Below are 25166 nucleotides of genomic sequence, written 5' to 3'. Positions count from 1 at the left end.
AGAGAGAGAGCACGTTTAGGAATCTGTATCATTGGCAGATATTTTAATGGGCTACAATTTATAAATTACTGATATATTCCAGATACCTCTAATATGTTTTTACCACTCTGAAAATAAAAATTAAATTCCTTTGTATTGACAAGGACTAACAAGTGGATTTACCTACACTGAGATCCTGGGGCACTGAGAAGGTTCTGCCCTCAGACACACTCCCTAGGGCACATAGCATAGGCCCAGGAAGTGTATCTCAGGGCTATACAAACAAAGACCTTGAGAATAAAGGGCACTTTGGAAGCTACCTTGAGGAGACACTGTTGTGGACAGTTTGAGGGTTTTGAAGAAAAACTCGGCTCCTGACACTTTTTCTCTAGGTACTACTTTTACTGTTTTTCTGAACAATACAACAGTTTTCTTCTGGACTAGAGGCCAGTTTTGAACCCTGGTTTGTCAGATTTGTGGGTGTAGTGATTCTATCCTTATAGATTATTGTGCTCATCATAAAATGACAGAAAAATGCCATAATTACACTCATAATTCCCAAGAATAAGCAACGTGAGCAGTTGGGTGTACGGATGTGGGCAAACCTGCCTGACAGGTCAGCGATTGTGTGGGCCCTTCCTGCACTGAACAGTGCAGTTAATACCTCATTCTCATGAACAGGAAGCTCATGGCAACATTCAAAACCTGATGTGTCCTTAGGTTAGATTGTACGCCCACTGGGCAGATACCGTGTCTAATGTTTTGTGTGGCACCTATCACGTTGTTAGAGTTCAATAAACGTTCAACAACAATGATCTTGTGACTGTCAGAATACAAAAGAATCTTTAAGCATTTTTCCTATACCTATAGTAGTAGTCATTATACTCAGAATTAATAAGGGGTGAATATCATAACATTCTTTATCAAAGGGTGTGTGCCCACGAGAAAAGAATAGTGAGACCAGTTGTGTGCTGCTCCTGGCACTGCACGGGTGTGTTTGTGGCAGCTGAGTGGGCCCACACCATCAGCTTCCACTGATGTCGGCTGCTCAGGGCTCCTTTCCCAAACGCATACTGGTCAGCAGTACCCACTACACCTACTTCCCTGCAGGGCCTAAAACCTGGGACCCTGCTGGAGATGAGGGAGGGAGATGTGTGCTGCTAAACTCCACATCTCAATTATGGTAACTATAAAACTCAGTGATGTGGCTGACAAATCTCGTCATTTCCCTTTAGCTCAATTCTAAGTTTTCTACCTAGCAGAAATAAGAGATACTTGTTTTGGGTTCTTTGGAGTTTTTGTTTGGTTTTGGTTTTGGTCTGATTGGATGTTTAGAATGTAGTAATGAAAATAAGCAAAAGCTAAATTGTAATAGCTCCCTTTCCCGTGTTTATAGAGAAAATTAGGAAAGGATGACCGTCCTCCATCCTAATCTCTCTCCCCCCAATCACAATCCTGGCTCCAAAATGAAGTGAGTCTTACATGTCCACATGAGTGTTAAGAGGGCCTGTAGCCCAACCTGTTAGATCTCATGTAAGACAAGCAGACGATCTACAGCCCAGAGGTTGGCCATTCTGACTCTGAGTGGCTAGATTGGATCATAGCTCCATCACAAGCCAGCTAAAGGTCCTGCTCAGCAGGGGAGGGGTAGGCCTAGAAGCTCAATTAAGTACCTGTTTGTGATCTGACACTCAGTTGACAACCTGGGCTCCTTGCTTTTAGATCCCATTGTTATCAAAGGATAAGCATGTAAGAATGTGAAATCCAAGGTCAAAATTTAACACTAAAGGTACTTGGTACTGAAGCTCCAGAGGCAGACAGGGAGCTTGGTACTCCTTAAACGTTTCCCTGAAGCAAAAATGTTACAAGGCTTAACTCAAGGAAGGTCAGCTCTTTACAACTAGACTGTCCACAGGTGTACCTGTGGATCCCAGCATAGCTGGTGGGGAGGGGGAATGCGTGGGAAGAAATGTCACCGGACTCGGCTGGCCCCAGTCAGTGTGGGCTTACCGAATGCCCACTAGGAACCTACCCTAAGCTTTTGGGTTTTGTCATTATATGTGGAATACACTTCGTTTAAATTGTAGAATTAATCTCAGTGACATTTTTCTCTCAATCCTTTCTGGGAATCTACATTGATAATAATTATAAATAGGAGTCACCTAGCTTTTACATGTCAGGCACTGTCATTAGCTCTGTACTTATAACCCTATTTAATCCTCAGCAGCTTTACAGAAGAGAAAATTGATCAAGAGAGAAAGTAACAGACATTGCTTTAACTGAATTTACTGAATTAACTAGTGACAACAAGAAACTTGATCAGCTCCTGCTGTTAATTATATTAACTTAGACTTTTGTTTTGTTTCATGTTCAATGATTCTAACAGTGTGTAGTCAGCCATTGGGATACAAGGAGGACTGGTTCCAGGACCTTGGGAAATCCCATGTGTGTGAAAATCCTTGGAGCCTCAAGTCCCTTGTATAAAACATGTCTGTGTCTTATGTACATCTTTCTGCATGTATTACATTAAATGACTTACAGAGCCAACAGTGTACATGCAGTATACGCAGTTGTACTGTGTCTTTTTGGAAATAAGGAAAGTCTACATTTTGTTCAGTACTGACTACCACCATAGGCCTCAACATACATCTCTCTCTCTTTTTTTTTTTTTTTGTTTTTGTTTTTTTTTTGAGACAGGGTTTCTCTGTGTAGCCCTGGCTGACCTGGAACTCACTCTGTAGACCAGGCTGTCCTGGAACTCAGAAATCCACCTTCCTCTGCCTCCCAAGTGCTGGGATTAAAGGCGTGTGCCACCACTGCCCGGCAACATACATCTCTTAAGTTGGTTAGTTCTGCACATAACTAAGAACTGACTGCTCCAGGTAATGGGAAACACTAGTAAGTGAATTGATATACTCTGCCATACTTCACATTAGGATCTAGTAAGTGAGTTGATATACTCTGCCATACTTCACATTAGGATCTAGTAAGTGAGTTGATATGCTCTGCCATATTTCACATTAGGATCTAGTAAGTGAATTGATATGCTCTGCCATACTTCACATTAGGCTTACAACTTTAGTCCTATAGCAAACTGTGTATGAGAAGAGATTTTAATATAAGTCCCCCAATGGAACTTGGCCTGGTTTTTATTTTAAAATGTTGACTGAGCTTATTTTTTCAGATTTGGAAGGTTCCTAACACAGTCTGAAATCAAAGACCCAATAACCAATCACCCAGTGTGTCTTCCAATGACTTAAATATTAAGATTTTTTTCTTACTTAATCCACCACCGCCTAGCATGTGCATCATTTCTAACTTTTACTGAAGCTGAACACTATGAATAAGTAGATATTGAAGCCCAAACAAGAGCTAGGAGGATATTGAACATATAATCTCTGGACCATGCCACGCTGGCTGATCTGTTGGGAGAAAACTGACACTGCAGGACCTGACCCTCAAGTCCTGGATTTGTATTCAACAGAAAGAATGACTTCAGTCTCTCTTGTCAAACTGCCCAAAGGCTGCTGCAAAGTTTAATGTCTGGCTGCGCTACCTCTGCCAGGCCTACAGCCCATAGTGCCTCCCCAGGGCCACCTATTTGGAGGCACAAGTTCCCACTTGCAGACTAAGCCTCATCCATAGAACAGTTGGTCTTACTGTAGGCTCCAAACCTATTTGCCTTTAGGTTAAGCCTTCCTAAACCTTCTGTCTTGTCCATAGGATTCTTCCACACAACTGGGCATGTGTGTTTAGGTTCTTCTGTCTAGTTCTCCAGTTATCCCCTGAGACTGACCAGGCTGCATACCTGTCCTTTGCCACCTTAGCCGAAGACACTCAGAATCCTATCCTGGGTTGGTGGCAGCCAGCAAACCAATGCCTATGGCATGTAGAGGATGTCCACCTGAATCAAAGCATAGCTGTTGGACTGGCTGGTGAGAGTGAGATCAGTGTGCCTTGTTTGCCCTGGAGGGCACAAGTGAAAAGGGGGAACCAAGCCAAGGAGACAAAAGCTACGGCCAATTCTGCCCTGCCCACCTACTTCCACACCTAAATGCTTCCATCTACTGTTCTCTGAAGCATTCAGCATTCAAAAACTGGCTGCAGGCAGCACTGCGTCCCACCACTATGCTTGCCTTACACAAGCTCCCCGATGCCACACACAAGGCTTACTTTGGCTGTTGGGCACTGCCTCTGCTGACTGCTTGCAAGGGCAGGAGATGATACTGTGGATGTGAGCTTTAGAGCTAGCTGGGCAGAAGAACTTAGCCCTATGTGTCATTTGGTGATGCTGTACCTCATCTTTGAAGGGGCATTCATTTAAATAAAAACACAGAAAGATGCTGTGTCCATTCCTTACACCATTGCTTCGGAGGCCTGAGATGGCATTTGCCAGCCTCCCCGGCAGCTGAATTGCAAGATCTGGCCCATGAAAACTTCCATATGATCTTTGCATAAGCTGACTCAGCTGGCCCCAGAAAACAGACGTTTACTTCATTAAGCCACTGAAAACAAGTTTACTACTACAGCATGTAGCTTACCTCGCACAAAGCAAGTAAAACAAAACAGGAGGTTAGAAGCTCAGACTAGCATACTGACAACCACCTCGCTCTGGAAACAACTGACTTGAGCTGACCTAGGGATGGACTTGTACATAGTGGGTGAGGGGAAGGGGCATATAAAGAATTATTCCAGGGTCTAGAGAGATGGCTCAGTGGTTAAGAGAATTGGCTGTTCTTTAGGGGACTGGAATTCAGTTCTCAGCACCCACATGGTAGCTCACAACCATCTGGAACTCCAGGTCCAGGTGAGAAGATTCCTGTTCAGGTCCACAAATGGTGCATAGATACACATGCAGGCAAAACACTCATATACATTAAATGAACTTAGAAGATTCCAGGTTTTTGGCTTGAGCTGGCCAATGCAAGCTCAGACTGTTTACAGTGATGATGGGCAACAGGAGAAATGATGAGCCCGAGAGTCCTATTTGAGTCTCTGCATTTGACATGCTACCCGGACCTGGTAGGAGATAGTGAATCGTGAGTTCAAGGCTAGTCTGGGCTACAAAGCAAGACTCTGTATCAAACAGGAAAATATGTTTCGTGTATAGACCGATATTTGCTTTGCAGCTGTGCTTAAAAACTCATGTGTACCTGCTTCCATTACCAAGGTACCAGAATGCCTAAAAAAAAAAAAAAAAAATCTGATGAGCTAGTGAGACATCCAAATCAGATAATTAAGTTGGGAGTTAAATTTAGGAGTTAGGAGTTAGCAGTCAGGGCTGAAGAGACTATCACCAGCCTACAATTGTCAACTGTAAGGCCCTGAAGATGGTGAACTTAAAGCCCAAGCCAAGGCCTTAAGGAGCAGGTATTCAGAGGCTGACCAAGGAGAGCAAAGTGGTGTTTCTTCTGTAAACATCATAAATTTTTTTCTATGAATATTCTAATTAAGTGCCCCAGGAAGCATTTAACCCACTGACCCCATAAGTACTCTGTTTTTCAACCCTATGAATTCTGGGGTCTTTCTGCTGTCGTGGCTACTGTACCATGAGTGTGTCATTAACTGTTCTTTGCTTCTGGGTGGTTCCCAATCTCATTTCTAGGTCAATCAATATTGGTTTCATTAAACACCTGCTGTCAGGCAGGGGTTTGGCGAGGTGCCAGGGTGAGGGACCAGGAAGGTTCAGCTTTGTAGAAACAGAACCAGCCTTTCTTGGTTCTGTTGAGCATTGTATAGCAGAGCTCTGGACTCTTCATTTAGATAAAATAGTCAGCTTAAGAGTTCCAGCTCTGAACTCATCAATAATCATAATGTCCATAGATTGGGAAACAATTCTGTTACACAGCAGTGCCACTTGCTAATTTTGTGACTCCAGAAAACCCTTAATTTCACCATACAACTACATCTACAAGGTGGTATCATTAGATTTAAGAGTGAGAGAGTAGGAGAAATGCCTTCCAACAAACTAGAAGGCAATTATCTATTCAGATACCAAGCAAAAATGGGTTATATAAATCCAATAAAAGCTAGAGAACTAATGGACTTTCTCCAAAGGGAATATCCTTAGTACCTGAGCTAGACCTCCAGCATGGACCAGCGTTATATCAGGCATCCATGAGCATCCAGGGACCACTAAGCCATAAAGTGCAATCACAAAGTAAGGGACAGAATAGAACATGTATGCCAGCATCTGTGTAAAAAAAGAAAAGAAAAGAAATTAACAATTTGACCTTAACCAAAAGCAAAAACATGAAATATTTCCAAAGATAAAATGCTAATTCCTATTCCCATTTAAAATAAGAGAATTAACTTTAGACAAATCGTAACTACTTGACCTGAATCTTAGGATAAGCAGCAGGGTCCTTTAGGTAGGGCTCTTGAAACTGTGTGTAGAGTCGGCAGAGCTCAGCTGGGCAATCCAAAGCAATCTAGGGACAAAGTGAGTTCATTATAAATAGTCTTGTCTGGCTCTTCAGTTTGATGATAAGGCTGTGTGCCAGCTTTAGTCATAAGCTGCTTCAGTTCGAAACATAAATTATGTGCCTTTATAGGCTCACCACTAACAGGAAAAAGAGGAATATTCAGACCTCTCTAAATGACTAAGCCTAGATTAACAGTAGAGAAGGGCTTTTGAGAGGGCTAGTCACAGCTCCAGCACCTAGGTTTAGTGAGCCAAAGCACAGTTGCCAGTGTGGATGGCCAACTCCACTTTTCCTGGGGATAACTAGTCAACAAGTCTCCACAGGAAGAAAAAGAACTTCTGTACAAAATTAATTTTACTATGTTTTGCAAGATTCAAAAATAGCATCCACCTCTCTCCAGCATATGGCCCTTGGAGGCAGTAGGGGATGCTTTAAAAGCAGGGTCCTCCTGTGAAGCCCCTTCTGTCCACTTTGAAAAAGAGCAGAGAGCAGATTTAGTCTTGGCAGTGAGCACCAGGCCACAGAATGACTTTGGCACATTCCTGAGACAAGTCTCCCTCAGGTGCCATTCCTCATAGCCTTGGCTGTACATGAAATTTTCCACCTCGATGACAATGTAGATTGCTGGCTAGCACTGGAGTTGGGCCTCTGCCCAAATTCTCATCTGCAAAAGCCCCACCCAGTATACAAGCACACATCTCTCTCAGGGGAAAGAGAAAAAGGGCATGGAAGGATTCCACTGTGCCTCTTAGGTTTGAACTTGGCAATCAGAGCAAACCAACCAAAAAAAAAAAAAATTTCTATGGCTTGTTCTCAACTTGTACCAACACCAGCGAGTTTAGAATAATTGGTAACTGTTGAAGCTGATATGAATAGCAAATAATTCTCTCTCTCTCTCTCTCTCTCTCTCTCTCTCTCTCTCTCTCTCTCTCTCTCTCTCTCTCTCTCTCTCTCTCTCTCTCTCTCTCTGTCTCTCTCTGTCTCTCTGTCTCTCTCTGTCTCTCTGTCTCTCTCTCGGTTTATTGAGACGGGGTTTCTGGCTGTCCTGGAACTCATTCTGTAGACCAGGCTCAAACTCAGAAATCCACCTGTCTCTGCCTCCCAAGTGCTGGATTAAAAGTGTGTACCACCACTGCCCAGCAAATAATTCTGAGATAGTAAATATTTCTTCTAAGAATAAATTGTTAAACTGGGTCATAGTGAGGATCACTAATGAATTAAGACCATAACAATTGTTTATTGAACACTTATTATGTACAAAAATGATAAAGGGCAAAGAGAAAAAAAAAACAAAAACAAAAAGCTCATGAGGCCTTCATGTTATTAGACTCCAAACCTGAGCCTAACTCAGCATTACCCTCAGCAGTGAGAAACTCACATGACCCTGCGCAGGTGAGGGTCAGGGACCCCTTCCTTGATCCCATCACCTCTACTCTTGAGAGCAATGGATGCTCTGGACCACAGGTACATTGGGGTGCATAGAGAATCACCCTGACCAAAGGTGGTTGCCTCTCAATCAGAAAAAAGTAAGATTCTAATACTAATTTGTCAGGTGCCTAAAATACTTCTAGATAGAGCTTGATCTGATGACCCAGAGGAAGATGGATGAGATAGCCCAGGATGAGCCATTTCTTGTGAGTGGGGGGCTGAAGGCAAGAGGGCAGCAGGAGGTAATCCAGAGCTCCAGGCTGTGCCAGGAGCAGAAGTTTGTCAGTCTGATTTTACACACACACACACACACACACACACACACACACACACCACACACTCGCAGAGAGAGAGAGAAAGCGAGGTTTTTTCCCTGTTTGGAATAGTATATTGTTATTTGGCATCATGCTTACCAAGCCTCTGAACAGGCAGAATCCAGTTGCCAAGAAAAGGCACACAGCCAACATTAAGTCAAGTGGTCTCCTCAGCAGGGCCTTTGCTTGGACTTCTTGAAGAACCTGAAACAGAGTTTGTCGCCAGAGAACAGACTTGTCCCAAAGCCAGGGCCAAGTCTGAAACCCTGAATGCCAGGATATGAATACTGAGTCTAGAAGACGCACAGTTCACATGATAGCCCACTGGCACTGAACAGCGTGAGTGTCTTCTCCTGCAGTGCACTCCTGCAGTGTGAAATAGAGGTACTGAGCCAGGTGATGTGGGGCCCTTCCAGCTTTAGTCCATATTTTCTCGTGAAGTTACAGTTGTATGAATTATAAAGGTTAGCTACGTTCATTTGAAAAATGAAATTCTAGAAAGTAAACCATAAGCTGCCACACTGCATACAGTCCCCATCATATGTGGTTCTGTTCTGTTGGCTGGTCAACTGGTTGGTTGATGGTTAATTTTGGTTGGTTGGTTGGTTTTTTTTTGTTTTTTTTTTTTTGAGACAGGATCTCAATTATGTGGCTAAGATAGACTCCCTGGGTAGCTCAGGTTAGCCTCAAATTCCTGATTATCCTGTCTCCACCTCACAATTGCTAGGATTAGATTTTTATGTGTGTCACCATGCCTGACTCGTACTTTTCTATGTACATTTATATGTACGTACATATACTCACATGTAACCTTTTTGAAAAACAGGATTTAGAATATAAACAGTTTTGCATTCTTCACTGAATAACTGCCTGTGAGCATAGTCGTCCCCCGCCCCCTTTTGATTTAGAATGGAGAACACCATAAGGAAGCCACTTGTCCTCCCGCTGCAAGACACGGGCAGTTTTCACTGGAAAACTGATTGCTGTGATGGAGAGCAGCTGGCAAAGACATCTCTGTGGTGCCTGCACCGACTGCCTCAGGACAGGCCCTGGTGGGAAGATGGGTTGGAAGCCTGGCTAAACCACTTTGCAGAGTGCTTCTGAAGTTGTTGGTTTGTTCTGAGTTTAGTTCTTATCAGCTCTTCCAAACAAAGCCTACAGCTGTGCTTTAGCATTGAAATAACAACACCTGGCTGACTCTTGTTATGCAGTGTTCACACCCTGGCATGGAGACCTTTCAAGACGGTGGAGCCAGGGCCACAGGGTTCCTGTTTACCTTTCCCTTTAACATCCACTCACTCCTCAAAGAGATGTATGAGAGTAGCTGCTGTTTGCCTGAGTTTACACAGCAGTATCTAAATATTTACAAACTGTGTAAGTTACAATGTACATGGAGCGAGATGTAAACCTGAGTGGTGGAGTGGTTCAGTACAGGAGAGGCCATGACTTCCTCCCCAACACTCTCCTAAAACGACATTTTAATGATTTCTATTTGTAAAAATAACTTTGGCCAGGTACCATGGTACACACTTTTAATCCCAGCACTCAAGAGGGAGAGACAGGTAGATCTCCGTGATCTTGAGGCCAGCCTGGTCTACACAGAGAGTTTAAGGTCACAGTGAGACCCTGCCTCAAAAATAATACATTTAAAACTAAAATAGCTTTGTAAGGTGAGTAATTGTACTCTAACTAGTAATGTTTTCACATATCAGGTAGATCTAAAGGACCTTACCCAAGGATCTCGAGTATAAACTGAAGAGAAAGTTAGAAAGAAATCACTAGGCTTAATCAACCCTGCGGGACTACCGTTACTTCGCCCAGACCACTTCAACAGTGAATAGAAGGGAGGGGCCTCAGGTGTGCTCCTGCAACCACCATCCAGGGGCCTGCATCCCCAGGGATCAGACCCTATGGCCATGTGGATCACCTTGAACATCTCTGCAGTAAGTGATATTATTGAAAGCTGTGTCAGGTGTTTACCCACAGGCCATTAACAACCCAGGCAAACCACATCCTCTGGACTTCACCTGTCACACTAACACTAACACAGAAGGGTGACAGGATCGGAGGTGATTCCTGCAAGGAAATCTCCAGAAGTGTGGCCTGGATGGACTCAGACAGAAGCAGACTGCTGGCCATGTGACAGAAGATGCCAGCAAATGCCAAGCCATCAATACAGCCCCAAATGCTCCTCTCCTCACAGGAGAGGTAATGAGCCCTGGGAGCCTAAGAACATGTAAGAGTTACCAGCTGCTGGAGAGCTAGCCTGAATTGACATTCCAGCCCTTAAATATTCACACTGGATAAATCTAAATGTAATAAAATCACCTTTGAGGGATAGTTATAGTTTTCTGATGGCTGATTATAGATTCTGAAGCCAGCCCAGACTGGAAGACACGTGTACGGTATGCTTAAGAAAAATGCAGGGCAAATCCGTGTCCCATACTTTCCTATTAAAAAAAAAAGAGGAAAAGACAGTCAACTGTGTGTTCACTGTGTTACATACTGCGTACATAGCATGGCAACATTTAAGCTACCTTCCACCCCAAATTATACAACCTTACTATGAATCAGGCAATATTTGTATTAGATAAGACAAGTCAACTTTGAGCCATGAGATGTTTGTAACAGTGGCGCCCTACATACATTAAAAAGCATGTGTTGTTAGCATTCTGTATAAACTCCACCCCCACAGATACCTGGCAGCAGCCAGGTAAGCTCCTCCCCATGGTTACCTGGCAACGGCCAAGTAGGCCTGGCCCTATAAAAGGGGCTGCTTGCCCCCTTCTCTCTCTTACTCCTGCTTCTCTCCCTTGCCTCTTTCTCCCTTGTTCCCCCTCTCTCCCTACCACCTTCCCCCCTCTCTCCACATGGTCATGGCCATCCCCTACTTCTCTACTCTCTCCTTATCTCTGCCTTTCTCTGCCTCTGCTACCCTCTTAACTCCCCTTCCCATGCCCTAAATAACCTCTATTCTATACTATACCAGCTGCGTGTGTCTGGTCCCACAGGGGGAAGGGATGCAGCATGGGCCCACCGAGGCACCCCCTTCCCCCACACCCCTCCAGAACATATTCTTATAGCTCTTTCTCTTTTTATGATTGCAACATGTGTGACACATGTGTACTAAGGTTTTGCACATCATATGACATCTCTTACTTCAGCCTGGAAGACTACTAACGTCCCAGCCATTTAGCATGAGCTCTCCTAGCGCGTGAGGAGCAAGCACAGTACTAAGAGCTGTAAACCTCGTCCCTTCACTACTGACGCCAGTTGTTCAGCTCACTGTTCAGTGCATGCATGCCTCTGAACGTGGCCATGTAGCACTCCTTAACAGGCCAGAGCACCGAGGAGAATAGGAACAACTTTGCAAAATTGTTCTCATAATCTTGGAATTACTCTATTACAATGTTTTTAAAACAACTCCTCTAAAAACCCGTTATCACAAAACAGATGACAATGACAACAAAGTGACTGTTAAAAGAGGGTTCTTACCTACGATGTTTCCAGGCACAAAAACCACAATGCTCATTATAATGGATCCGACCCAGTATAGGCCAATGGTTCTGTAGCTTTCCCTACAAAACATTTTTGATTCAGTGCACTTGTCGTGGGACACAAAAGACAATCCTAGAATTATCTTTCATTCTAGCTATGCAGGCATATGACTAGCAACTCACTGAATCAAATGATAAGCATAAGAAACCCTGAGGATCAAGCATCACTTTCAGAAGTGACACAGCACAGAGCCACCTTTGTGTCCTTTGTGGGTTTGTGCACTGATTAACGAAAATGTGGTATGTGTGTGTGCACATGTATGTGTATGCCTCTCCATGTGCATGTAGAAACCAGAAGGCTATGTCAGGCTCCGTTCTCAGTCACACTTCACCTCATTTTTTGAGACAGGGTTTGTCACTGAGCCTGGAGCTCTGGCCAATTCAACTAGGCAGGCTGGACAGCAAGTCCCGAGGATCCTCTTTTCTCCTCACTGCACCCCAGTACTGGGCCTCCAGGTGCATGCCCTCACAACTGAGTGCTGAGGATGTAAAGTGAGCTTTCTGTGGCAACCCAGAGTTTGGGGTAAAGCCCCAGAGGTGAGGCTAGTGATGTGTTCTAAAGGGGCTGCTTTATTCTTGGGGATGGCCAGATGTCCCTTCACCTGATAACCCAGAAACAATACCACACTAGAGGCTGAGAGGAATCCAAAACGAGGGGACAGAGCAGTGAGCAGTGTGCATTTCCTGCTGTGCTGCAGCCCCGTAACAGAGCCAGCCCCACCAGGCCAATGCTTAGTCTCAGAATACCACAGGAAGACAAACAAGACCAAGCTGGAGCATGACACAGACAGCGGAGGTCAGCTGATGGGGGCACATTGCAGCCTCTCAGGGGCAGAACTGAAAGACCTTCTCTAACCTCAGGCCTCACTGAGGCTGGGGAAGCTCCGGCTGTCTGGAAAGAGTCCATAGTCAAAGACTGCCTCCTGGGCCCAGAAGAAGCTGTGGAAGCCACAGTGAACAGAGAATGAGATCTCAGCCAAAGCCACTGGCTACTTTTGCAGTTGGTGTGGCACAAAGATTTCTGCTGCAGAAGTCCCCAAAGAGCCCATGTGCCATGAGCAAGATACAGCTAGTTTGCCACAGCAAAGGGTACTGGTACCCAAAAAACAGTGCTCAACTTTGATTCCTTGATTCCTTGTGGACCCAAGTTCAGGTCTCTGGCACCCAAGTGAAAAACCGACCCTGGTGGTGTGCACCAGGGCAAGGGCAAAGACAAGGGAGACACCAGGTGCTTGCTGGCCAGCCAGTCTAGCCAAAACGGTGAGCTCCTACCTCTAAAAATAAGATGGTGAGCCAACAAGGTGGCTCAGTGGGTAAAGGCACCTGCTGCCGAGCCTGCCAACCTAAGTTAGGTCTCCAGGCCCCCCCATATGGTACAAGGAGAGACCCCAGCTCTGTGTAAATTAACCTCCACATGCTTATCATAGCAAACACACATGCGCACACGCGAATGTGTACACAAAATAATAAAATGTGATTTAAAAAATAAGATAGAGAAGAAATTGAGGACTATATCTAACGTCAACCTCTGGCCTCCATACAGGCTTGCATGAATGAACACATACTCCCACACAGGTATGTACACATATGCCAACACACACACGCACACACACACACACACACACAAGAGTTTTATTGTTGTTATGTGTTTATTTATTGAGACAGGGTCTCATTGTGTAGCCCTAGCTGGAAGTCACTCTGTAGACCAGGCTGGCCTTGAACTCACAGATCTGCCTGCCTCTGCCTTCTGAGTGCTAGAATAAAGGTGTGAGCCACCACACCAAGAGACATTCTGCCTGAGCTGCCACCAAAAAAACAAAAAGCAATAAAACAAAACAAAGCAAACCAGTGATACAGGGAAATAAAGCTTTGTTCAACTCATAGAACATTCTCATCCTGGCTTGCCTTCTCCTATTCACCTTGGTGCGTGCATTTTCCTTACATACCCCTTATGACTGGCAAAGGACAGCACAGCCACCAGGAGAGCTAACTTACTCCCAGGCTATGGCGGCCACCATCACCAGGTACATCAGGTAGTGAACAGAGCCATCCCAGTAGCAGATCATGTGCCCATAGGCCGTGTTCAGATATGGTTCACCCTAAGGAAAGCATTAAAAAGACATTTTAAGGAAGACTTCAATCTTTACATTGCAAATAAAACAACGGAGCTAAATGCTGTTTGTTCACTGAGATGAAACAGCTTCCGTGCAGTTGGTAGGATTGTGAAAATATGTCTTTACCCTGGAGCTGCCAAAACCAGGGTCTGCCATGGCATCACACAGGAGACTCCCTGACAGATTGGCATTTGATTGCTCAGCAAAGGTTTGTACAGCAACACAAAGGCATCAGATGGCTGTGTGGGCAATCCCAGCCAACTGGAGCAAGGCCAAACCTGCCTCTGCAGGTGCTTGGCCTTCACCAGAGGAGTGGCCCAGGAAGGACCTGTTCACTGGTGCCACCTGCTGGCCGTAAACAGTCATGCTGATCTTGTAGTGGACTGGGCAGTACATGGGGAGCTGCCCACGCCTAATTCCATGCACACACAGAGACAGACAGCCCTGAGCTCGGCTTCCTACCTACCCTCCCCCATCTTTTTTTCTTTTTTCTTTTTCTTTTTCTTGAGACAGGTTTCTCTGTATAGCCCTGGCTGTCCTGGAACTCACTCTGTAGACCAGGCTGGCCTCAAACTCAGAAATCTGCCTGCCTCTGCCTCCCAAGTGCTGGGATTAAAGGCGTGTGCCACCACTGCCCAGTCCTACCTACCCTTTATTTAGCCTTCCCAACAGGCTTGTGGAGGAAACAACGTTTCGAGAGCTTCAAGACTTGCCTGAGGTCACCTAGCTAACATAGAGCCACTTGTGTATCACCAAGAACCACATTTCTGAGATATTTTTAGTTTCATGAACACAAGATTGAATGATGAACTATACATACTTCCCTTCCCCAGGTGGTCATGTTTCTGGGTCCTGTCATGGGACATGGGTTCTTCCTTCTCCCAAGTCAGTACCCTCCCAGATTGCTTAAGTGTCCCTAATATACCTGCAGTCCTTTCTCTACCTAGGAAAGGGCTGAGCAGCCAAACTGTATCAAATATCCAAGGAAGCATTCTCTGAATCTAGGTGGTTCCCCTGGGGCGAGGACAACAGCCCGATGCCCAAAGTCCAATCAAATTCAAATCACAATGGGGGAGGAAGTCACACCCAAACTCTAGCCCAAAGCTGGCCACTGCCCCTTTTCTCTCACTGTGGCACTCAGACTTCATAATTCCAACTGATTTCATGGCTCCAGTCATTCCTGCCTACACACTCAGCTCTGAGAGCCAGCCCTGGCCTCCTCTGAGAGCGTCACAGACACCCGTGGGCCCTTCAGACGCACCTGAACTCCTACAGCCAAGCTTCAACTGCTTCTCCCTTCAGCCAAGCCCATCCTGGCCTCTCCATACAGGGCTCAGGCAGCTCTGAGCTCTGCTGTGCAGACTTCGGACAAATCTCACCCATGTTATATATGTGCTGTCATCTCAGTCGACCTTCCCTCCTCATCACAGCCTAGGCCTTCAGAGTCACACATACATTTCCAAATGGGCATCATCACCTCTCCCTACTACCCCCTTACCACACTCCCACTGCAGGCCCAAAAGCCTGTGGGTCAAAGCCTCATCTCTTCTACGAGGTCCCCAGGTCTTCCCACTGTTGCACCCCAGTTTCCTTGTCAACCTCCCCAGGTGGATATCTTGGCCCTGACTAGCAGCCTCCCTCCTGAAGACCCTCTGGGTTCATTGGCCCCTCTCCAGGCTTCTCTTCTGCCTCTGTCTGCAGGCCATGGTCCATTTCCAAAGCTCCTCCCCTTCTGACCAATCTCCAGAATTTGAGCATCTCTTCATCACTGCCTGTGTGAGCAATTCTCTTCTTGGACTTCTAAGTTTCAACTATATTTGGGTAGCTCCTGAATCTCTCTAACAGAACCATTACTCAGAGGTCCAGACCTGCCCAAACCCGCCATCTGGGGCATTAGTAGATGTCCTTCAAGCACCCAAAACTCCAAACATTCCCAGATGAACTCCGCATCACTCTACAAACATTCCTAGGCCTCTAGGAAGGCCCTAGACACGGGACCTCCTCTCCAGACCTTCGCCCAAGCTTTCCCATGGCCATAGAAGGCCTTTCCCTACCTTGCACCATGCAAAAGTATGTGTGGTCCTCTCCCATGGCAAGTCTGAAATTCTGTGGAAACAACTCAAAGAGGCCCTCCCAGCCAGTCCCAGAGCTCATTCATCTGTGCCGAGAGTGTGCCTCTGTCACAGAGAGTGTGGTGTGCCTCTGTCATCACACCCAGAGCAAGGTCATCCTCCCTTCACATTGGACAGTGAACTCTTTTTTTAAAAAAAAAAGATATCTTTATTTTTATATATGTGAGTACACTGTCGCTATCTTCAGACACACCAGAAGAGGGTATCAGATCCCATTACAGATGGTTGCAAGCCACCATGTGGTTGCTAGGAATTGAACTCAGGACCTCTGGAAGAGCAGTCAGTGCTCTACCACTGAGCCATCTCTCCATCCCTGGACAGTGACCTCTTGAAGGCAGGAGACAAGGTCAGATTCAATGACTCTCCACAAAACTGCTCCTCAAGCCTCCAATTAAATAACACCCGAATCCCCTCAAAGCGGGAATGAGGACATCATCCAGGGCCTTTCTCTCCGTCACCCCCCAACTCTCTAACCTGCACTGTCTCTGGCTACCTCTATGTTCTCGTTGGCCTTGTAGAAGCCACCTTAGGGATAGCCCACCTTATGATATGGCTCCATGCCCACAAGCTTGCCTTCTTCCCTGGTTCAAACTCTCCCCTCACACACTCTTGGGAAGACATATAAAGCTCCCCATTATTTGAAGCACAGAAAGACAATAGACAATACTGTTTTCATCTCCATGCCTTATTCTCTATGTGACCTTGAACAAGTCACTTGGCCACTCTGGGACTGGATTCAGCTTACTCTAAATTAGAAAACAAGACTGGTTTCCTTGAGTGCTGGGATTTGGTTGGTAGAGACTCCAAAAGCTTAAGTAAATACCTTGATATTATTATTATTATTATTATTATTATTATTATTATTATTATTATTTTGACACAGGGTCTCACACTGTAGTCCATGCTTTCCTAGAACTCACCATGTTGCCAGACTGCCCTCAGACTTGCAGCATCCTCCTGTCGTAGCTTCCCAGATGCTGAGATTACAGATATACTGATTACGGGTAGGCTAGTGAGGGATCTCCGAGATTGCAACCCAGTAACAGAAACCCAAATACTAAATCCTTGTGAAGTTCTTCATTTAAAGGGAAACGCTAGCTCACACAGTGGTTCTGGAGTGAGGGAGCTGTGAAGAGAGAGTGGGCTCCTGGTCCTCTGTCTTCTGTGGCTGGCTTGCCATCTGCCTGCTTGGCGACTGAGGAAACACTCCAACAGTCACCTGCATTTGAGCCACGCAGTCACTGAGCGACCCCTGAGCAACCCCCGTACCTCTCTCAAGTAGTGTGTCATAAACCCATCAATGATGCCATCTTGCTCCAAGCCGATGATGAGGTTCACCACGCTGGTAAATCCAAACACCGCATACACTAGAACAAAGGAAGTAGCAACTGAAAATGTAATGCCATAGGAGACAACCAGGATGGGGCACCCACCAGGTATCATGGAGTGTTGCTCATGTTTTTCCAGAGGATGCTGTGGGTGTCATCTACACAGAGAAGCAGGCCGTATCTACTTCACATTGGCTGGGCATTTACCTGCTGTCATGGAGCTCTCCATATCTAGCTGAGGCTCTCACTGAAGGAATTCAAGTCAAGGAGAAGACTCTGCCAGGTGACCCTACCTACTATCCTCACTAGCTTAGAGTGAAACCCACATCCCACTGGGGCAGCAGGAGCTGTGCCTGTTACCAAGCAGCCAGAGAGACCCTCAGGTGGTCTAGAAAAAGTGGGTCATCTCAGTGTGGCATGCAGGACAATTAAGAGTATGTCCAACGTTTTAGCCTAGTCCTCCCCAGAGGTCCTCAAGACAGGTGGCTGATATGTGACAGCCAACAGCTTTCAAAAAAAAAGGCAGTGAATTTTAAAAATGCACATGAGATGGTACAGCTGAAGATGCAAGGAGGTGAGCTATCGCATCTGAGGAGTCCAGCCAGTTGTTCAAGATCCCTAACTAAGCTATGAGTGCCCACCAGCTAAGGACCAGAGCTTTTTGGCAGCTGGTGAGCCCACTCAGGACATCTGAGACTATAAAGAAAACTGTATTTCCAAGTTATAATGAACTGGTGTCTGAGCCTGTGGAAGGGGCCGTAGAAGAAACCCAGTTGGTGAATTGAAAAGCTATGGGAAAGCAAAAGGAACATGGGAAAGCTGCATCGGTGGGAAGCCAGCAGGAGTGAGGTGTCCCTGAGAATGCTTCACCAGCCTCCACTGAGGCAGGCCCATGGCTACTTCCTGCTGACTCCCAGGTGAGTAGCCATTGTGTCTCCTGGAAAAGCCATTAACAGCTGCTCAACCATGGAGGGTTAGATACTGTATTAGAGGTGACAGTGACATAGCCTCTGCCTCCTAGTAGATGAGGAACCTTGCCCAAGGCTTGACCTCAGCTCAAAGGGTCCTCCAGGCTCTAACAGAACTGAGGACACAAGAGTGGTTGCCCTGCCCCAAGGACAGGGAACTGCATCAGTAGGTTAAGTGTGGGCTCCCTGGGGGGAGGAGGGATAGACAGCAGAGGGAGACCAGTCTGGGCCTGTAGGGTTTGGGGGTGGGACAAGGATAAGAACCCATTGCTGATGTCAGAGAGGTGTATGGTTTCTCTAAGGGTCAGTTTTGTGTGTGTTCAAACAGGGAGAAACCTGTGACTTGCAACCAACCCTTTGTGGGTCACTTAGGACCATTGGAAAACACAGATATTTACATTATGATTCATAACAGTAGCAAAATAACAGTTAGGAAGTAGCAACAAGTAATCTTAAGATTGGGGATCACATGAGTATTTTAAGGGTCTCAGCATTAGGAAGGGTGAGAACCGCTGGTGTGGACTGAGACACTGTACACTAAATTCAGTGCCACATGCCAGCCGCCAGCTGAAAGCAGAAAGCCCAGCCAGGAGGCTGAGGTAAGAGCTTGCTGTGGGGGCTCAACAGAGTGCAGGGAGGAGGCCCGCCTGGCCCTGCCAGTCAACTCTCTAGCAGAACTCTATTTAGAAAGTAGACACCACAGCCTAGAAGGGGAGCTTAGAGGGAAAAGCCGTCTCCTGAACAGCCCTCCACTTCCACTTTCCGTGGGCTCAGAGCAGTCACAGCTCAGAAGGAATCCAGACCCAGTGCTCGGCTTCCTGCCACAGAATGGATACAAACCCTTCTCCTCTGAGGAAGCCTACCTACCGTAGAATAGAGGGTCCCTCGGTGGTTTTCTTCTGACAAGGACCCGAGCCAAAAGGGCCACCAGGAGCAGGATGAGGGCAGCAACCCCAACAATGGTCCAGGAACTGTGAGGACCAAAGCAGGGAGGCAGTCAGTAATCACAACAAACAATGGCGCCTGGAATTTCCTGGCTGTTGAGGGCCCTTGCTCCCTGAGCCGCCAAAGGCTCCTGGAATCCAGCCTCGACTGCATTGAAAAGCTAGTTTGGTTTATCAACAGCATGCTGATCTGGGTCACAACCGCATGACTCTCAGGACCGGAAACCCAGCTCATTCTTTTCTCCTTCTCACCCATCTTGTGTACATGTTTCTTCCTCATCCTCCCTTATCCCTAATATGGCAGTGGCCTAGCTGCCTCTACCCTCTAACCCATTACTCTGGAAGGTAACAAGCTTAAGCAGAGTCCCACCTCCCCTGGGCCAGCCATTATGATTGCACATGCACTCCAGGGAGAGAGCTGTGCTTCCATATGTGACAGGCACCTTTGCTAGCCTCAAAGAGACTAGAGATGAACAAGAGAGGCCTCTGTCTCCATGGAGAGATTTATCTTGTAGGTTCTGAGCTCCACCTGCCATAAGGGCACCCCAGCCCTACAGAGATATCCACACTGCCAATACAGGCAGGACTTCCTATTCTGGACAAATAGCTGCATGGTTTTCTCTGTCATCCTGGTATATACCATCCACTCTCCCTCCACCGCCACTCAGAGATGCTACAAGCACTGATCCTCAGCCGGTACACCTCCACACCATGGCCTGCACTCTAGGATCTCCAGATAATTTTCATCACATGCCTCTTGGAATGAGGAAGACAGTGGTGGAGGGAAGAAAGGGGGGATGAATGGAGGGAAGGAGAGATGATAGACAGGTGAATGGGTAAGAAACATGGATAGTGTGTGGAAGGATGGTAGATGAAAAAACATATGATGCATGGATGAGTTCTATAATATCATGAGAAGGAGGCTGCCGAAGGCTCCTGGAATCCAGCCTCAACTGCATTGAAAAGCTAGTTCAATTTATCTACAGCATGCTGATTTGGGTCACAACCCCATGACTCTCAGGACCGGAAACCCAGCTCATTCGTTTCTCCTTCTCACCCATCTTGTGTGAGAAGGAGGCTGGGTCTGTGTGAGAGCTAAAAATTGAAATTTCTGATGCCTCACACCAGTGACTCCTCTCTGGACTTCTCACAAAGGTTCAAAGCAGAGAAAGGAGAAGCTGTTATGGGCCACAAGCATGATGCTGCTCTAAGATATCCAGGGAGGAGAAGAGCAGTTGGGTGAGCCATATGACAAGGTGTGAATGATGAGCCCAGAGGTGGGTACTGGTCAGGAGACAGCGGTCTCCCTGGACACCAAAGGCTGAGCTCACAGCCAGCCTGCTCACAGGGCTGGGTGCTGATGGAGTATGACAGGCAGCATGAGTTAGTTCAGGCTGTCCTCTCATGCTCTCTATCTCTGAGGGAGGACGACAAATGAAGAGAAACTGGGGCAGTAGGTCATTTCTTCCTCCCAGGTCTGTCTTTGGAGACCCTCTAGGGAAAATAACACATGCCGGAGACAGACAGAAAGAGGTCTAAGTGGGACTCCACGTGATGGGTAAGCGGTGCTTTGAACAAGCCATGGTTGTTAGCCATGGAGTGGTGGGATAAGTTACTGGGGCTCTTTAATGAATCCTCTGGACTGCCAAACAGTCCTTCCTAGGCCGCTCTCCCGACAAACACCAGGCTAGCCCTCCCCCTTTCTTTCCTAGCTCACACATAACCTAGATCTCACCATTACTAAGCATAGGTGGGTGCATTGTGAGACTCCCCTAAACCCTTCCTGACCCTTCAACCTATCTGATCATGCTGTTTCTCAAGAGTTTCACAAAAGACCCAGGGGGAACAGAAGCCCACGTTAAGAAGGTCAAGCATAATGGAATGCCAGCTACACACAAGGCACTGGGCTGGGCAGAGCAGTATCAAGACAGGCTGCAGCCTGGGAAGATGAGCTCTGACCACAGGAAGGAACTCTGTGGGAAAGGAGTCATGAAGCTGAGGGGACGCAAAGCAGAAGTCCCTGATTTGGAGGGAGGACCCACAAATAAAGAAGTGACCGCTTCATTTACTCAGGGCTGTCAAGTTAAGCGTGTCTTCCGCAATCAGCAATAGGGAATAAGGAAGAAGGAACAGCCACAGAGGCAAGGAAGGTGTACGCTGGGGAGGGGGGGTGGGCGAGCCGGAGGCTCAGAGATGTGCAGGGGGCTCAGGCAGGAGGGAGCCTTTGCGATTGTCTGTGTCAGAGGAAGCCAGCACCAGAGACCTCAGAGGAGTACGTGTGGACACTAGAGTGGCCCCGAGACTTCCCAGGAAGGGGGACAATAGGAAAGAGAAAGTGAAGAGCTATAAGGGAGGTGTTATGGGCTGCTGCTATTTATCCTGTAACTTCAACAGTGCAGGAGGATGGGGGGATGGCTGCAACGAATCCACTCCAGGGCTCAGCACGGTGATGTCATCGAATCCTCACCACCAGCAGCCTTTCCTAACTGCTGTTCCTGCAAATGCCTGTCCATCACATCCACTTCCTTCCCCTACCGTGCTCACCCCCTGTTCTGTTGTCTTCATAGCACGCTACTCGATATATCTGATGCTGTCTGATGGCTCCTCAGCCATCCCTGGCCTTGTTCACATCTGGTCCCAAACTTCAGCAAGGGATCCAGGCGCAGAGGTGTTCAATGAATGGTATTGCTTTGGGAGCCAAGGTCCCTGTGCTCTATTGACAGGCACAAACCACCTGACTGCTCAGAGCTGCTACTTCCGGGAGATGCAGCAAAGGCTAAGGGCAGAGGCAGCCTGGGTCTATGGGACTGTCTCAGTGCTCACTCATGCAGTCTGGATGAGGTGACAGCAGCAGTGAGAGATAATCCACTGACTGTATGCACACTCCGCTAGCAGTCTGGAGGTCTGGCAGGGGTTGCAGCATATGGACTGATGCAATTTCCTTAGCACCAACTGCTGTGAAAAACATAGCCAGCCAGTTACTTCCTCCTCCAGCAGACCACAATCAACTTCAACAGGGCCACCGCTGGCACCTTTCCACTGACTACCCAGGCCTTCTGGTAGTGATCCCTTTAGAGAAGTGAAAGCCAAGACTGGGACCCAGAGTCCTTGCAGAATTCTTCGGTTCCACCCGTTTCCTTAGTGTTAAACTGGTCACTGAGCCTTTGCTCCAGCCCAGCATCGAATCTCTATTCTTTTCAGAGCGCCCTTGCACAAAGTTCCCACAAGATCCTTGAAGTGCAAAGACTACCCGTTTGACAGACCAGAACACTAAAGCCAAGTCACCCCTTTAGTAGCAAAGCCAGGCCCAGAAAGCCATGGTTATTTCTGCTAGCCACTCACAACAGTTTCTAAAATTAAAAAATGGTAAGTATGTGAAAGTCCATACATGGAATGCGTTCCTTTCAAATAAGGCACTTCGTGCCTTCCGCGTTGCTCTGCACCCCTCTGGTGTCTCAGAGCCTCGGAGGCAGGGGCATTTCGACATTGACCTCAGGTAATACCAGCTACCCACCCAGTACTGGCAAAGAGCAGACGCCCAGCTCTCAGACCTTGAACTGCCCTAGCCCAGCCGAGGACCTAGGGCCGGGTGACCCTGGTGCCTCCCTCCTGCTGCGGGCGTGGCGTTTCTGGACGCTACCCAGTCCCAAAGCCGCGGTTCTAAGTCCGCGGAAAAGTTGCGGGCGCTCGTCGACCCCGCGCGCTCTCACTCACTCGTGCTGGGCCGCCAGGTGGTTGAAGATGTAGGTGACCGGGATGGCTGAGAGGGACAGCACAAAAACCCCCGTGGCCGCAGAGGCACTCATCGCCACCTCCTGGTCGCTCTTCTTTCACCACATCGCGCCCGGGGCCCCCTGCCCCAGCTTCCGGCGTCGCCGCGCCCCTCGCCGCTGCCCTTCCAGGCGGTCCCCCAGCCGCGTCTCCTCTGCGCGTCCCCGTCGCCCGCAGCTGCCCCGCGCGCACAGAGGCACCACCCGGGTGCGCTAGGGTCGCGGTACGATCCCCAGAGGCTTCCCTACCCGGCTCCTGCTAAGGAACGCTGGGGCTCAGCAGCCACCGAGACGAGACAAACGCCCCAGGACGCTTGCTTTAGTGGGAAAAGGAGGGGCCCGGCGAAGGACGCGGGTCACAGATGGGAGCTGGGCATCCTCGAGCTGGAACCGAGCTGGGCTGAGCCAAGGGCCAGCAGAGGGTGGAGCCAGATCTGAGGGTGTCAGAGCCCGCAGGCCTCAGAGATCCGCTCAGAGACCTATGGGGACAGATGCTCCTGGAACCTTGGGAACAACCCTGCCCCACCCCCCGCACTCCCCCTACAGACAGCAGCCATCAACGGCCGCAAGCAATGTACCAGTGCCAAATGGAAATATTTGTTTTCCACCCTGGTTGCTCGCTCACGGGCCCTTGACCTTGATCAAGTTACTGAAACACTCTGTATCTTTTCTCTCTGTGAAATGGGGATAACCTGCTCCCTCGTGTCATTGTGGAAATCAACCGAGTTAACAAGCATGAAGTGCTTGCCCTGCTCTGCTCAGCACACTAGTCAGTCTCCTGTCCCCTCCCCCCCCCCTTTTTTTTAGCAGAACTGACCCTCGGAAGTATGCCCTGATGTAAGACACTGAGACAGCGTTCATTCCTTGCCTGGAGTGTTCTTGGAGGCTAGGTTACCTAACCGGCTAACTTGGCAGGTCCCGAAATACTGCCAGCCATCTGGGAGTAGAGCATGATAGTGCCCAGTGTGCTGCTTGAGCAGGAGCTCAGTGGGTGTGCTCAGGAAGCCCTCTGGGCCTGAGCCCTGGTAGGGCCCTGGGGAAAGGAAAAGAAATGTGCTCCTGAGCGGCAGCGGGGCCAGCAGACTGCTTGTCTTCCTGCCTCTAGGACAGAGGCTTCCAGGTCATTTGGCTCATTTTAAATGTGAGGAAAATGAACGTGCTCCAGGCCATTCGGTTGTTCCAAAGCCAGCTCTCCTAACTTCTGTCCTACCTTTTCTTGAAAACTCAGCCAACAATGGGCACATAAAACCTCAGCCAGCATCTCCAAGGCTCCTTCATTCTCAAAAAAAAAAAAAAAACTCCACCTCCAGGTTATCTCCTAGGCTGCTTTCCCAGGTCAGTCCAGCTTCCTCCACATTCCATCCCTAGCTGCTTTAACTGGATTTATCCTGAGCCTCTCTGGCTGCCCTGGATCTTTCCTGTCTACCTAGACACTTGCTGTATATCATTTCTACCTATTCTTTCTTGTCCATGCTTGGTTTGTTTTAAATTCAAAATTACATTTATGAAAATAATTTAACAGAGGCCAGGAATGTAGTTGATAGTGCTCGCTTAGCGTGCACAAATCTTCGTACCCTTCATAAACTGAATTTGATGGGGCACATCTGAAATTCCAGTGCTAGGAGATGGAGGCAGAGGGATTCAGTGGTTCAAGGTCATCCTCAGCTACCTAGCCAGTCTAAGGCCAGCCTGGGATATATGAGATTCTGTCTCAACTAACAAAAAGGTACCGGGGGATGCCACAGAGTATGCCACATCCTGAGTCCCACGTCACCTGTTTTGGGTGGAAATCGAAGTGTTGTAGGACAGAGAGGAGAGGAGGGGGAAGATGGGAGGTGATCAGGCTCCTCTCAGAAAACCTCAAGTGCAGGAAGCCACTTGTAAGGTCCAATCTGGTGAGGGAGGCATCTTAGAAGCTTGTGGTGTGCACAGCTGCTTTCCAGAAAAAGAGGCGGTAAGAAGACCAATCGGGCAGCTTCTACAATTTATCCTAGCGAGAGATGATAAGACCAGAACCAACCCAATGGCAGAGAGGGAAGAGGAAACGGATGTGAAAGATGCCAGAAAGAATCAGACCAAGAGGGAGGAGACTATAGAGGAACGTTTTCTGGGTGTGTTGGGTTTTCAGTACCCACAGTGTTCCAACCATCCCAAAGGCACTTGGGAGTCTTGATCTGTCCCAGCAAAAGAGGCAAAGGCTGTATGTA

The 25166-nt window shown here is 47.6% G+C and overlaps 2 protein-coding genes across 4 annotated transcripts in view; one reads left to right on the top strand and one right to left on the bottom strand.

The window, feature by feature from the left end:
- The window catches only part of Hdgfl3 (HDGF like 3), a 55672-nt gene extending 54881 nt beyond the window's left edge, over positions 1–791 (top strand). Inside the window, exon 6 of the mRNA XM_031387198.1 lies at positions 1–791. This exon is cut by the window's left edge and continues 4208 nt beyond it. The gene's annotated coding sequence lies outside the window, so the exon portion shown is untranslated.
- The window catches only part of Tm6sf1 (transmembrane 6 superfamily member 1), a 25674-nt gene extending 2190 nt beyond the window's left edge, over positions 1–23484 (bottom strand). Inside the window, exons 1-10 of one of the 3 annotated variants that reach the window (XM_031387196.1) lie at positions 22904–23484; positions 19113–19216; positions 17219–17316; positions 13699–13802; positions 11642–11724; positions 10475–10596; positions 8246–8350; positions 6318–6410; positions 6053–6172; positions 5133–5161 (exon numbers count right to left, since the gene is read on the bottom strand). In XM_031387196.1, coding sequence (XP_031243056.1) covers positions 5133–5161; positions 6053–6172; positions 6318–6410; positions 8246–8350; positions 10475–10596; positions 11642–11724; positions 13699–13802; positions 17219–17316; positions 19113–19216; positions 22904–22995 — 950 coding nt within the window. In that variant the 5' untranslated portion in view covers positions 22996–23484. Of the gene's footprint in view, positions 1–4452; positions 4999–5132; positions 5162–6052; positions 6173–6317; positions 6411–8245; positions 8351–10474; positions 10597–11641; positions 11725–13698; positions 13803–17218; positions 17317–19112; positions 19217–22903 lie in introns of those variants that run through there. The other 2 variants (XM_031387197.1, XM_031387195.1) reach the window with 2 other exon arrangements.
- Positions 23485–25166: the final 1682 nt, after the last annotated feature.

Source organism: Mastomys coucha, unplaced genomic scaffold, assembly GCF_008632895.1.
Source record: "Mastomys coucha isolate ucsf_1 unplaced genomic scaffold, UCSF_Mcou_1 pScaffold21, whole genome shotgun sequence".
NCBI lineage: Eukaryota > Metazoa > Chordata > Mammalia > Rodentia > Muridae > Mastomys > Mastomys coucha.
Note: the sequence above shows the minus strand (reverse complement) of the source record. Positions and strands in the feature narration are given on the sequence as shown.